The sequence below is a fragment of the Nelusetta ayraudi genome, unplaced genomic scaffold (genome assembly GCF_046127955.1).
Source record: "Nelusetta ayraudi isolate G7.1 ecotype Tasmania unplaced genomic scaffold, CSIRO-AGI_Nayr_v1 ptg000061l, whole genome shotgun sequence".
Taxonomy (NCBI): domain Eukaryota; kingdom Metazoa; phylum Chordata; class Actinopteri; order Tetraodontiformes; family Monacanthidae; genus Nelusetta; species Nelusetta ayraudi.
Window position 1 is genome coordinate 437,501 of NW_027466111.1, and position 15,000 is coordinate 452,500.

General features: G+C 45.3%; 3 protein-coding genes and 1 long non-coding RNA gene across 7 annotated transcripts in view; 3 read left to right on the forward strand and 1 right to left on the reverse strand.

Moving 5' to 3' along the window:
* LOC142897824 (ephrin type-A receptor 7) overlaps positions 1–2,567 on the forward strand; it is a 13,036-nt gene extending 10,469 nt beyond the window's left edge. Inside the window, exons 12-15 of the mRNA XM_076040416.1 lie at positions 332–441; positions 737–896; positions 1,038–1,174; positions 1,964–2,567. Of these exons, the coding sequence (XP_075896531.1) occupies positions 332–441; positions 737–896; positions 1,038–1,174; positions 1,964–2,285 (729 nt within the window). The 3' untranslated portion in view covers positions 2,286–2,567. The remainder of the gene's footprint in view (positions 1–331; positions 442–736; positions 897–1,037; positions 1,175–1,963) is intronic.
* Positions 2,568–3,532: 965 nt separating this feature from the next.
* Positions 3,533–12,846, forward strand: rab1ba (zRAB1B, member RAS oncogene family a). The gene is made up of 6 exons (XM_076040501.1): positions 3,533–3,858; positions 7,058–7,130; positions 7,236–7,331; positions 7,765–7,860; positions 8,018–8,149; positions 9,174–12,846. Exons 1-6 carry the CDS (start codon positions 3,845–3,847, stop codon positions 9,372–9,374), a joined length of 612 nt encoding a protein of 203 aa, XP_075896616.1. The 5' UTR covers positions 3,533–3,844; the 3' UTR covers positions 9,375–12,846.
* LOC142897873 (uncharacterized) lies at positions 6,191–6,808 on the forward strand. Its single transcript, XR_012928502.1, has 3 exons — positions 6,191–6,409; positions 6,525–6,644; positions 6,715–6,808. It is a non-coding gene; the product is annotated as an uncharacterized LOC142897873 (long non-coding RNA).
* A 757-nt stretch (positions 12,847–13,603) lies between the features above and the next one.
* peli3 (pellino E3 ubiquitin protein ligase family member 3) overlaps positions 13,604–15,000 on the reverse strand; it is a 9,679-nt gene continuing 8,282 nt past the window's right edge. For all 4 annotated transcript variants that reach the window (XM_076040458.1, XM_076040457.1, XM_076040456.1 and 1 more), the window contains exons 6-7: positions 14,889–15,000; positions 13,604–14,203 (exon numbers count right to left, since the gene is read on the reverse strand). The exon at positions 14,889–15,000 is cut by the window's right edge and continues 77 nt beyond it. In XM_076040458.1, coding sequence (XP_075896573.1) covers positions 13,604–14,203; positions 14,889–15,000 — 712 coding nt within the window. The remainder of the gene's footprint in view (positions 14,204–14,888) is intronic.

Consider the following 15,000-nt stretch of genomic DNA (forward strand, 5'->3'; position numbering starts at 1 on the left):
AAAGGATACAATAATGAAAATATGCAAGCCTAATACTCAAAGAAAACAACAACAACAACAACAACAACAACAACAACAACAACAACAACAACAACAACAAATGACCACAACTTAACTATGCTGTAAAGGAGTGTGAAGAAGTACTGGACTCATCCAAACCTGTATTCCCAACGGCCTTTAGCCGCCGCTCCTCATCGCTGTGCTCAAGAAGACGAAAAAAAATGATATCATAAAATAAAAACAAACCAAAAAAATGAAATGTATGATATTAAAATGAAATCAATCCATTCAATTTAAAATAGATAATATGTACAATTGTGTTCTCTTGTAGTCTCTTCCGTATCAGCGTCTGCTGCGCTTCATGATCGACATTGCCGCGGGGATGGACTACTTGAACCTGCGGGGCTTCCTGCACAGAGACCTGGCTGCTCGCAACTGCATGTGAGTTCTCAGGGAGACAGAAGGAGGCGCTCCAAAGATCCGTGCTGCGTCTCCCTGGCAGCTACTGGTCGTCACATATGGTTTGCGCGTGTGAAGAAGAAGAGTTAAAAAAAAAAAGAATAATAAAGTGTCAGAGCTGAGGTTCCGCTGGAGGGAAGCCCTGAGGGTTCCACTGGAGGAGGAGGAGGAGGAGGAGGAGGAGGAGGAGGAGGTGACTGTGTTCAACACAAACATACTTCATAATATAGTGTGTCTCTCTGCCTGTGTGTGTGTGTGTGTGTTTATTGTTTTGCAGGCTCGGTGACGACCTGAGGGTTTGCGTCGCTGACTTTGGCCTGTCCAAGAAAATCTACAGCAGCAACTACTACCGTCAGAAAATAGCCATCCGTGTCCCCATCAAGTGGATGGCCATGGAGAGTCTGTCTGACTCTGTCTACACCACCAAGAGTGATGTCGTAAGTCCACTTTTGTCTAATACAAAACTCCAAAGCAGAGATTATGCACGTGTATATATCGAGGTTGTTTGTGTGTATGAATGCGTCAGGCGTTCATTTTTCTGCATGAATGACTTTGATCGTCCTTCCGCGTCGTGCCAGTGGTCCTTCGGGGTGACGATGTGGGAGATAGTTTCTCTGGGGAGGACTCCGTATCCAGGAGTTCAGAACTGTGAGCTGCTTGACCTGCTGCAGTCAGGACTCCGCCTCAAACCACCACTGGACTGTGACCACAAACTGTGAGTTGTGTCGTAATAATAATAATAATAATGATAATAATAATAATTATAGTAATAATAATGGTAATAATAATAATAATAATAATAATAATAATAATAATGATAATAATAATAATAATAATTATAGTAATAATAATAATAATAATAATAATAATAATAATTATAGTAATAATAATGGTAAGAATAATAATAATAATAATAATTATAGTAATAATAATAATAATAATAATAATGGTAATAATAATAATAATAATAATAATAATAATAATAATAATAATAATACTAATGGTAATAATAATAATAATAATAATAATAATAATAATAATTATAGTAATAATAATAATAATAATAATAATGGTAATAATAATAATAATAATAATAATAATAATAATACTAATGGTAATAATAATAATAATAATAATAATAATAATAATTATAGTAATAATAATAATAATAATAATAATAATAATAATAATAATGGTAATAATAATAATAATAATAATACTAATGGTAATAATAATAATAATAATAATAATAATAATAATTATAGTAATAATAATAATAATAATAATAATAATAATAATGGTAATAATAATAATAATAATAATAATAATAATAATAATAATAATACTAATGGTAATAATAATAATAATAATAATAATAATAATAATAATAATAATAATAATAATGATGGTAATTTATTGGGGGAACAAAAAGAATTAATGATGGTAAAGATTTGTAGATGTCCTGAAAGTATCAAAGGTCTTAATTCATCTCACCGCTGTGCAGTTATGATGTCATGCTGAGCTGCTGGAACGAGGACCCAGACCGCAGGCCGGACTTTGGGAAACTGGGAGCAACGCTGACATGTCTTCTAGACGGTCTTCCAGTTCTGGAGGCCAGTGAGGAGGCCCTCTACATGAACCAGGTTCTGGAGGTCTCTGCAGCTGCAGCAGGATTTGATGCTGCGGTGACAGAATGCGGGGGAGGGCGGAGTCGGAGGGAATCTGCTCCTGCGGGTGCGGCCGCAGCCAGGAATGAGTACGTGGATCTGGAGGATGGCTACCTCAAGTGTATTACTGGTTCTGCAGTATCAGAGAAGGACAGCTAGAATGGTGCTGTTCAATGTTACACTCAGTCAATTCCAGTTTCAACTGAAACTTATTGGCAGAATTTGTACGCACAAAAAAAAAGGATTTTGACTCCAGTGGATCGTGAAATCTATAAATTGTGTGTGTGTGTGTGTGTGTGTGTGTGTGTGTGTGTGTGTGTGTGTGATCTTGTGATAATATAAACTTGTAATAATAACCATATTATTTTGTAACTGTGATGAATCATTAAAAATATCACTTTTCATGCTCAAAGTTTAATAATAAAATGAATCATGAAATTTAAGTCTCACAGCAAGAAGGTTGTGGGTTCGATTCCGGGCCCTGGGGCCTTTCTGCGTGGAGTTTGCATGTTCCCCCTGTGTCTGCCTGGGTTCTCTCCAGGTTCCCTCTCTCTGGGAGAACTGGGAACTCTAGATTGTCCCTCGCTGTGTGTGAGAGTGTGAATGGTTGTGTGTCTCTACGATGTGGTCCTGCGATGAAGTGTCCACTTGTCCAGGGTGTCACCCTGCCTTCACCCAGTGACAGCTGGGAGAGCCTCCAGCAGAGCCCCAGCACCCTCAGATGGATGGATGGATGGATGACATTTAATTAAATAAGACTGCAAACACATTCAACATATTGGATGCTATGTTGCAGGAAGAAACTGCTAGCAATGAGCTACTAGTAGCTTCCTATTCCTGTTTAAAAACAACTAAGAGACACCAGGTTTATGGGATTGCTGTTTAAAAAATAAAAAAAAAAAAAAAATAAATGTATATATATATATATACAGTATACAGGTACTACCCAGACAATTAGAATATCCTGAACAGGTTGTAGTATTTCTGCAATTCAACTTCAAAGGTGAATGTGACATATTATATAAAGGAATACTATGCAAATCAATATATTTCAAGCTTTTATTTCTTTGGGTTTTGCTGATCAGGTCTTGCAGCTTAAAAAAAAACAAACCCTCAAATCTTATAACAATGTTCTGAGTTTGTGGCTTTGTGGTTTTAATAAGCTGAAAATCTTCATCAGCAAAGTTACAACGAGGGACTGCTTGAGATGTCAGTTCGCGTGCAGTGGCTCAATAAAATGTGTTGCTTTCATCTTTAACGTTCAATTGGCAAAATAAAACAACTCTTACTGGATATTCTCATTATTCGGGTAGTACCTGTACGTACAGGTTCAAGCACCGCCCCCTCTACGTCAGTGAGATTCCTCAGCGACACGTCACCCTCCGTTCTGCTGCGTCACTACCGCACCTGCGCAACCATCTTGAGCTTGTGACAAGCAACAAACAGCAACATTGAGAAGAAGAAAAAGAGCCAAACACCCTGGCCTGACGTGAGGAAAGGGGGATTTTATCATCTCGCATTCAGCGTTTATCAAGCCTGCCTTGGGTGAATACACTCGGACGATAAAGGGCCGATAATAGTCAGGGTTAAAAAAAACAAAAAAACCAGTCAAACAGCCGGTTAAGTTCGAGGGATTCCTGGAGTCATCGGTTTGACCGGAAAAGGAAGCGCGAGTCCAGTCGCCGGCAGGAGGGAACAAAAACATCCAGAGTGAAACCATGAATCCCGAATAGTGAGTTTGTAATTCTGTACCTCATACGTCATCGGTATTTTTTGTTGTTGTGTGTATGTGTGTGTACGTTACAATTTGACATGGTTTATATGACGCTCACGACAGCAGTTTGCTGGGTAAGCGGCGGGTTCTTGGAGATATCGACACATAGCTAGCTAGCTAGTTAGCTAGCTAGCCGGCTAGCTAACTAGCTCAGTGTGAAGGGTGCGGACTGCTGCTGCTGCTGCTGCTCTAGATGTGACTGACGTGTTTCTCAATACAGTCAGCGTACGACAGGCTTTTTGGAAATACAGCGACATTCCCCACTCACAAAATAAGCGTCACAAAAATGAACACAAGCTTTCCGCTCCTTGACGCGGAATGATGGACAGAAGCAGCGCAGCGACATCACCGGCAGATGCTGTGTAGTCGTAAAGACGCTCGAACAACATCCACGACACACACTCGGATGTCGGCTCTCGTGAAGCCTCACTGATCTATTCACTATATGGCTTGTTTAGAACACCCCCACCCCCCCCCATGATTGAAATGCATGGCGTTCACGTCTTCAGTTGATGGTATGTACTGTCGACACTGTTGATGAACTCATAGTGTTGTAGTCCAGACCGCACCAACCGAGACCAAGACAGTCTCGAGACAAGAGAGCATCGAGATGGAGACCACAGCAAGACTTTACATATCATAGAAAAATAACTACAGCACAGAAAAAATGACCGGCATATTTTCATTTACTTGAACATTTTGATGCTTTTCCAGCTATTTTGAACCATTAAAAAAAACAAAAAAAACACCAACAACATCTTTGTGTCACAAAATAATGATTAAAAAAAAGAAAAAAAAGAACCAGGAATAAGGGGGCAGGTTGTCACTCTGGGTGTCACCAACAGAGCGTAAAACGACAGCAGCTGGATTCTTTTCTGTTATTATCGTGTTATTACAGTGTTGGCTGAGTCTCCACTGGTCTGAATTTAAACACCCCAGTCTGAGACCGAGACCAGACCCAGTACAAAATACCACAGACACCGAGACGAGACGAGACGAGACGAGACGGAGACCCTTGAAAAGTGGTCTGGAGGCCGAGACCAAACCCTGAACGCTGCCCTGCTCGTGGTTTTGTGTGATGTCATCTTTGACCGCCGGCCTCATCTTTACGATGAGGAAACGCATTTTAGAAAGTCAGGGCTCACTGGAACACTGTACGGTTTTTGTGTGTGCTTTCAGATGCTGGCGGGGCTGGGCGATATGGATTAAAAGTTATATCCCGATATATTTAGGCTGAATATCGATATGCGATTTATATCCCAATATTTTTTTTTCCCCCCCCGCAAAGTGAGGGTAAATGTTCAGTCAAAGTCAGTGTTGGCCATGCCGGTTGGGAGTATCTGCTCCCGCGCTCCCGCCCTCTGTGCATGAACAAGGAGGGGCAGGGGAGCGAGCTGCGGAAATCTGAATTATATCGACGTCGCCGATATGGCCTCATTCCATATCGCGCTTAAAAATATCTGGACATGCTGGTAAATCTGACGCGCAACTTCTCTTCTCAGCATCTCACACCGATGTTGCATACAGAACACGTCATGTGTGCACGTTTAGTCACGCATCCGTCACAGTGGAGTTTGATCAGCTGGTTCTCGGTCCGAGCCGTTGGAAGTTATCTTCTTGCTTTTTCCGTTGGAGCCGTAGAATTGTTCTCTTTTTTTTTTTTGTTGGAGGAACCTACTTCCTTGTGGCCTCGCACAACAACACCTGACTTGGCCACCAGCTGATACAAGGTGTCGCAAGGTTCAGTAACGTGAGCTGCAGTCTCCTCAGCAGCGGTGCGTGGACGTTCAGAATGGCAGGAGATCACATGTCCAGGATCAGTTTCACACGGAGGAGGAGGAATATCACTGGCATTGGGCAACTCACTCCCAGCTGTCTGTGCTTGCACGTCATGTGACACGTGTTTACCTCTTGCTGATTGGATGGGCTGTACTGGGGTTGGGTGCATGTTGTTGTGCCACAGTAGCAGGAGAAACAGCATAGAATAAGAATAAAAGATGCAACAATACATCCTCTGTTTGGTCATCACTTGAAACTCATTCAACTCATTCTTCCCTGGATTTGTTTGCTGCCATGTTTTGTATTTTGTATTGAACATGTTCATGTGGCTTGGAGCACCAGAGAAGTGATTCCAAGCTGATGGCAAAAGTAACTGAGGTCACTTCGGTTCAGTTCAGCCACAAACAACCATCCAGTGTGACTTCACAGTAGAGCTGCTTTACCTGGTTCTCTCATCTATGCTTTGGGTGGAAGTCACTCATACAAACACAGTAGGGGGGGGCTGTGACTGGTGGGGCCACAGTGGGTTCTACAGTGTGCCAGAGGAGGGGTAGCGGAGCAGCAGCAGATGGATGGAGTGTTCTGGTGAGGAACCTCATAGGAGGAAACAGGGTGCTGGAATGTCAATGGAAATTGAAGCAAAGCAAAGTTGCACCCAAGTCAGTGTCTGTGAAGCCCCACCAGGGTGTTCAGCTCTTAGAACCACCCAGAACCATCCAGAACCACCAGGGTGTTTAGTTCCAAGAACTATCCAGAACCTCTTAGAACCACCAGGGTGTTTAGTTCCAAGAACCATCCAGAACCTCCTAGAACCACCAGGATGTTTAGCTCTTAGAATCATCTAGAACCACTTAGAACCACCAGGGTGTTTAGCTCTTAGAACCACGCAGAACCATCCAGAACCACCTAGAACCACCAGGGTGTTCAGCTCTTAGAATCATCTAGAACCACCTAGAACCACCCGGGTGTTTAGCTCTTAGAACCATCTAGAACCACTTAGAACCACCAGGGTGTTTAGCTCTTAGAACCACGCAGAACCATCCAGAACCACCTAGAACCACCAGGGTGTTCAGCTCTTAGAACCATCCAGAACCAGCCCTGGACCAGCAGGGTGTTGAGCTCTTTATTGAAATGACTGTGGAAACATGGAGGAGATGCAGCTGTTTGATGACTGGCTGACTGTTGACATCATTTCTTCAAGTTTGGGTTTAAGTGCCGAGCCCCTTTAAATTCCCCTGGGCTGTAGTTTGTCCCACGCCTGGTCTATACCATTGCCATGCTTGCTCAAGTTGCTCTTGTGTGCTGTCCAGCAGGTGATTGGCAGTGTGTTTTCCCAGTATAAAGCAGTGGTTCTGACCCGCTCTCCTGTCTCCTGCAGCGACTACCTCTTCAAGCTCCTGCTGATCGGTGACTCTGGAGTCGGGAAGTCCTGCCTCCTGCTGCGCTTTGCTGTAAGTCTCTCCTCTCTCCTCGACACCATCATCATCTACACACAGCTTCTGATTCCCACTGCTGGGTTCTGATCCACCCCCCCCCCCTCCAACCCCCCTGCGCAGGACGACACCTACACAGAGAGCTACATCAGCACCATCGGGGTGGACTTCAAGATCCGGACCATTGAGCTGGACGGGAAGACCATCAAACTCCAGATTGTGAGTTCACACTGACTTTCAAGACACGCGTTGGTTTTTCAGTGTGTCTCCCGTATGATTCTGTACACAGACTGCAGGGACCAGCAGCAGTACCACATGTTTACAGAACCAGTATAGGGTACTAGTACACAGAACTTATAAGATGACTTGGATTCTCTTCGTTCAGTGCAAACACCTGCAAATCACAGGTGTACGTTGTGGCAGTTTGAGGAATATCGCTTTTATTTGTAGCCAATGAGCCGCGTGCAACCACAGCTCCTCCCACCTGCTGGGACGCCGAGAGGCTTCGCAACCAATCAGTCGCCCAGTCCGTCACTTCATCAACTGCCAAAACAAACTGCCGCGTACGGAGGGAACTTCCAGTCAGGTCAGGTCCATGATAGGGTTGTGCAGACTGACCCACCTGTGCTCATTTCCACGGTGCCTTGCTCAGTGGGACACGGCCGGCCAGGAGAGGTTTCGGACCATCACCTCCAGCTACTACCGCGGGGCCCACGGCATCATCGTGGTGTACGACGTGACCGATCAGGTGGGTCTGGCTTTTATCGTCTGTGGAGCCACCCGATCCGAACGTGATCGGCCGCCCGCAAACTCTTGAGAAGCGAGAAAATCTGCTGCCGTCACTCGAGTCGGTCTGCCATTGGCCAGACGTGACAGTCATGTGACCTCCCCCCCCCCCCCTGCAGGAGTCCTACAACAACGTGAAGCAGTGGCTGCAGGAAATCGACCGCTACGCCAGTGAGAACGTCAACAAGCTGCTGGTGGGCAACAAGTGCGACCTCACCACAAAGAAAGTCGTGGACTACACGACGGCAAAGGTACGACCCCGCTGTTGTCAGCCGGCCAACGGTTTTTAACGCATCGTGTTAAAAATATATAACACATATATATATATACATACGTATATATATATATTTATATATATGTATATATGTATATATATGTATATATGTATATATATATATATATATATATATACATACGTATATATATATATTTATATATATGTATATATGTATATATATGTATATATGTATATATATATATATATATATATATATATATATATATATATACATACGTATATATATATATTTATATATATGTATATATGTATATATATGTATATATGTATATATATATATATATATATATGTATATATATATATATATATATATATACATATATACATACGTATATATATATATATATATATATATACACATATATACATACGTATATATATATATTTATATATATGTATATATATGTATATATGTATATATATATATATATATATATATATGTGTGTATGTATATATATGTATGTATGTATGTATATGTATATATGTATATATATATATACATATACGTATGTATATATGTATGTATATATATATATATACATACATATATATATACATACATATATATATGTATGTGTGTATATATATATGTATACATACATATACATATATATATACATACATATATATATGTATGTGTGTATATATATATGTATACATACATATATATATATATATATATATATATATATATATATATATATATATATATATATACATATACATTTTGTTTTTGTTTTTTTAAAGTGGCAGTTAAATATAAGTTTCTTAAAACAGTGGAAAGTATGGATACGGGTGTTTACAGCGTACTACAATACTTTAATATACTATATAATGTAGTTAGTTGCAATGGAATGCAAAGAATAGTAGTAATGTAATAGTAATGATGGTAACCCACGGTCCAATCAGAGCGATGCTAACGATCCCACTGCACTTCTCTGTCGGCCTCCACTCATTTCCTCCTCGCCCTGGCAGGAGTTTGCCGACTCGCTGGCGATTCCCTTCCTGGAGACCAGCGCCAAGAACGCCACCAACGTGGAGCAGGCCTTCATGACCATGGCGGCCGAGATCAAGAAGCGCATGGGCCCCGGGGCCACGGCGGGCGGCGGCGGGGACAAGCCCAACCTGAAGATCGACAGCACCCCCGTCAGGCCGGCCGGGGGAGGCTGCTGCTGAGGGGAGAGGGCCGACTGGTTGCAGGCCATGGGCCAACATCGACCACGTCTTCTGTGCAGAGAAACCCTCAAAAGTAAAAACACTGTCCGGCGGTCCAGTGGCCCACCTGTTTCTTCTCCACGGAGGTCCCTCCTCCTCCTCCTCCTCCTCCTCCTCCCACTCCTCCTCCTCCTTTTCTTCTTCTTCTTCTTCTCCTTCTCCTCCTTCTTCTTCTTCTTCTTCTTCTTCTTCTTCTTCTTCTTCTTCTTCTTCTCCTCCTCCTGCTCCTCCCCCTCCTCCTCCTAGGCCTTCCTGGAGATCTGGAGGTGATCGGTCAAAACAGAAAAGAAGTGATAGGAACAGAATTCCAAGGGTTCTATTCAGGGTCTGGTAGCACCATCAAACTACCATCAAACTACCATCAAATACCAGAAGAGTGAAGAAGCAGCCAATGTCTGGAGAGGAACAAAAAAAAACAAAACAAAACAAAAAAAAACACAATCATCAGAAGAACTGTAAGAAAGAAGAGCTGGCGGGAGGTTGATACTAGATTTTTCTTTTTTTAGGATGGTGAAGGATGTGGAAGTGTAGGTTTAGATACCAGTGAGCTCATCTCTTCTCTCACACACACACACACACACACACGTGCACATACATGCACAGTGTGATGATACAGAACTGGATGCTGGATGCACACACACACACACACATGAATACGTTAATATAGGCTCATTATTATTATTATTATTATTATTGTTCTGCTCACCCGCAGTGACTTCACTCTTCCTTCAACTCCCCCAGCAGGAGCAGAATTCAGTCTTCCTCTCAATGCTCAACACTCTGGCTGGTAGTTGTAGTTGTAGTTTTGTTTTTTCACCGCCACTCTCACTTTCACTTCTCTTGTTTTTTTTCTAATTGCACAATCTTTTGTGCCTCACCCGTTCATTAATCCAGTTCCACTGACTGTGTTAAGTTTTTAAACGTCTCCTCAGAGGACCCCCCCCCCCCCCCCCCCCCGGGTTTCTGAACACTCGTCGGCCGTTTGGCCGGCGCTGTTTTTCCAACTTGTAAAGAATGTTTGTGTGTTTGCACGAAATTGAAGAAGGACAAAAGTAGAACTGTGACGTTTGGACCCACAAAGGTCCTGCGAAGGTCCTGCGAAGGTCCTGCGAAGGTCCTGCGAAGGTCCTGCTCCCTGATTACTTTAAAAAATAAATAATATTGATTCAGCCTTCACCTGAAACTAGCAACATTGTTTAAGGATAATTAGCAACATTTGCATCACACGATCAGGTCCTAATTACATGTCTGCTTCTATGTACAGTATGTGCTTGACTTAAGAGACAAAAGCACATGCAGTCATGTCACACACACGCATGCAGTCATGTGTCAGCCAATCGCATCCAGTTCAGAGAAAAGGTTCCACTCCCTCAGTTTTTCAATGACCTCCAGTGCGACGATGCTGTGGCAGCAGATATGAAATCTGAGCCACACTTCTCCGCTCAGACAGAGCAGATATGAAGTGTCAGCAGTGCCACTGCTGCTGCTGCTGCTGCTGCTGCAGGACAGTTCACACTGTTCCACTGAAACATGAACCTTTCACCAGAGGAGAGGGAGGAAGGCTGTGTGTGTGTGTGTGTGTGTGTGTGTGTGTGTGTGTGTGTGTGTGTGTGTGTGTGTGTGTGTGTGTGTGTGTGTGTGTGTGTGTGTGTGCGCGCGCGCCTGGAGTCATCACTAAATGATCCGGACGCTGTATAAGAATGTTGTGTAGCACGCACACACACACTTACTCACACACACACGCACAATGCGGACTGGCACCTAACAGCCTGTTGTTAATATTTGGCTTCACCACAACTCATTTATCAATGTTATTATTTGACTTTCTTACTAATGAGTCTGGTAGAGAATGCTAATGCTAATGCTAGTGCGGTTAGCTTCAGGTGTCACTTGGAGGTCCTGTGGGATTTATTTTTCACTCCTGTTTGCTTTTTTTGCGGATGAAGCTCAGCTAGAGGAAGGTGTGTGTGTGTGTGTGTGGGGGGGGGGGGAGCTCTTCAACTGATGCTGATGATTCCTACAGTCCTCAATGCTCCTGAATGCCTCTTAGGTCCAGACAGGGAGATGGAGTTTCTTCTTCTTCTTCTTCTTCTTCTTCTTTCTTCTTCTTCTTCTTCTTCTTCTCATTCATTCAGTAGCATGAAAGCTTTTTCTTTCTTTTCCTTTAAATCGTAACGGTGTGTTTCTCCCCATCCATCCTCCTCCTCCTCCTCCTCCCCCTCCTCTTCCTCGCTGGTTCTCAGGGACTGACTGGTCTGGGATCTTCTCCCGACCGGATATGAACTCCCCGACACTCCTTCAGCCCCGCCTTCATAATGCTTCCACCTCACTGCTTCATCGTCTATTCATCTTGAACCCCCCCACCCCCCACCCCCCCCCCCACACACACAGCCCAGATGTGATAAAAGCAGTGAGCAGCTGGTTTCCTGAAGCCACCTGTTTGATTGGCTCCCACACCTCACACCTGCTCCACCGGGGAGGACAAACCCAGTCAGCCATCATGAAGACGTTCAGAGTGGCTTCTGCTGGTCATGATGGTCTCGCAGGGGTGAGGGCTGGGTACACACACACACACATACATAAGCCAGAAAGAACCTCGGGCCGTCTCGGCCCGGTTCGTCTCCGTCCTGCTGCTTCACTGATGGGAGTGAAGCTGCAGTTTGTTCCAGCTGCTTCTGTTCATAGTCATCAGACCGAATGAATGCAAAATGCATCCAGTACCCGCCGGCCGGTGCCCCCCCCCCCCTCACCCTCTTATAGCTTTCAGCCATATTAGCTCAGGCTGGAGCTAAGCTAACTCTGTAACAGCCACACTGTTCCTCCATCGAGCGTTTTTTCTTTTTTCTTTTTTTGGTGTGTGAGTGTGTCGCGGGGTGGGGGGGGTGGGGGGGGTTGTTGAATCCTTTTTTTTCTGTGGAGGCAGCCCAGCGACGCAGTGCTCTGATTGGCTCGCGGACGCTCCACTCAAAGCTCTCATTCAAAAGTCGACACATTTAAACGGATGTTTTCTCGTTTCTGTTCATTTTTATGTTTTGCTGAGTCTCACTGTTCTACTAATGATGGTGGATTCATACGTCATGTGACTTAGGCCCTTGTAGAATCGGGGGTGGTGGGGAGAAGTGGGGTTAAATTGAGCCGGGTGGGGATTTTTAATTTGTGTTTTTTTTTTTGTTTTGTTTTGTTTTTTTCTTTTTGCTTGCAAATGCGATTGTGATTAAAAAAAAAAAAAAATGACACTTTCAGTTTGTGTTTCACGGTTTGTTTGTTTTTTGTATTTATTTTTTTAGGTTGGTGGTGGTGGTGGTGGTGTCATGTAATTTGCACAGTTGTTCATCACTATTCAGTGGCTTAATAAAGGCACACACTAGGTGGCGTGTGTTCATGAATAAAGAAGCAGCTGACCGTTTTTACCGCCAGCTGCCACTGTCCAGTTTCCCCATGTTGGCTCTGTGTTCTTTCAGCTCGTTTGGGGTCATGACTGTTACACACACACACACACACACACACACATATTGTTATTATTCTATAGCTGCTTCTTCCTGAGCTCAGGGTCCTGGGGCTCTGCTGGAGCCTCCCAGCTGTCACTGGGTGAAGGCAGGGTGACACCCTGGACCAGTGGCCACTTCATCTCAGAGACTCACACTCTCTCACACACACACACACACACACACACACACACACACACACACCTAGGGATGAGGTTAGATTTAGCTGGAGAACCTGGAGAGGAGCCAGCAGACACAGGGAGAACCTGCAAGCTCCAGGTCCCAGCCAGGAGACCCTGGGGAATCGAACCCACGACCTTCTTGCTGTGAGGCCGGCAGCGCTCACTACTGCACCACCGTGTCGCCTTGATTTTCCTGCAAAAAAAACAAAACAACAAAACAAATGGAAAGAGAAAACCTCCAACAATAAGCGAGTGATTACAGATTGAGGCCGAGGTCAAATGAAGCACACGTGCGCTCATTTCACAAATTTTATTTACACATAATCCATGTCTCATATTTCATTTGAAGCCTTTGCGATCCACTATTGCCCCCCCGCTTCCACCCCACCCCCCCACCCACAGTCAACAGTCCACTTTTTGGCCATCACGTCTGTCATCCAACATCTGAACGTCCAGATTTGTCCCCTCGGTCGGCCTGCCCCGCCCCTGCCCCGCCCCCGACCCGCCCCGCCCCCGACCTGCTTCAGTCGACGGGGCCCTGGAAGATGAGTTTGACGTGGCCCTGCTCCCCCGTCAGCCACGTGCCGCAGAAGGGGCAGGCGGCGTGGAAGGCGTGGGTGCCGTGGGGCAGGGGGATCTGGCTCCAGCCCACCACCGTCTTTTCCGAGCACACGTGGCCGCAGGGGCAGAAGGCGTGGGTGGGCGGCCCGGCGTCCAGGTACAGTCCCCCCTCGCAGCCCAGCCACAGCGGCACGTAGGTGCCCACCCTGCGGCACATGGGGCACTCCCTCTCGCCGGCGCTGGGGGGCGCCGTGCCCCCCGGGCCGGGGGGGCTCTTGTCCTTGCGGTAGCCCCAGTTGTGGTAGCCGTGCACGTGGCCGCAGTTGACGTAGACCCAGGGCTGCTTCTTGTCCACGATCTCGCGCTGGGCCAGGCTGGGGAAGGCCAGCGTGTTGAAGCCCACTGGGCACTGCGGCCGAGCCGCGTTCAGCTCCTGCCGCAGAGACTCCAGCTGCTTGAGGGTGGGAGTGTGGCGCAGCCCGCCGGGGGTCCTCCACAGCAGGGTGGCGCCGCAGAGGTCGATGAGAGAGCCGTCCTGGAGGGTGTTGGACTCGTTTTCAACCTTCACACGGAGGAAAGAAGATTAGATTGGATTGGACAACACTTTATTAATCCCGAAGGAAGTTCAGGTGGTCAGCTGCATTACGTTCATTCCAACAATAAAAAGCAGACAGCGAAGAAAAAAGAAAAAAAAAGAAACCAGGACCGTTCCAGGACAGTTGTTTGCAAAATAAAAGCCATGTTTCTAAAATTTTAATTTTTAAGTCCGGGTTGCGATTTGCAGCGTTTCCATTGAAGGGCGGTCATTCCAGCCAGACGCCACCTGGAGGAGGGTGGAGGTAAGAACGTTCCTTGTCTAAATTTGCATTCCCATGTCGTTGGCTATCAAGAATGTTGTGTAAGTATTCCGTCTCCTCCTCCTCCTCCTCCTCCTCCTCCTCCGTCCAATCAAAACACGGCATCTTCACTGGCCAGTGAAGTGCTCACGTGACTCGTCAGTGGCGTCCGCTGACGAGTCAATGTGGAAAAAGTCTTTCCGTCACACTTTTGCGATATTCCGCTCTGTGGATACGTGTGGGAAAAACTTCCTCATGAGAGCCTCAAAACCTTTTTTCCAGAGTTTAGCCGCTGCGCTGTTTCCATCACCAATCTTTTTATGGCCATATTTGGGTTTTGCTCATTGGAAAGGCAGCTGACGCCGTGGTATCTCCACCCCCCCACCCCGACCCCACCCAGCGTCACCTCACCAGTTTGCCCCTCTGCTGGGCCGAGCGGGTTTCCCTCAGAGCGAAGACGTTCCCGCAGACGGAGATCTCGCGCCAGACGCCCGGAGCCGCCTCAGACACAAACTCCCCCGCC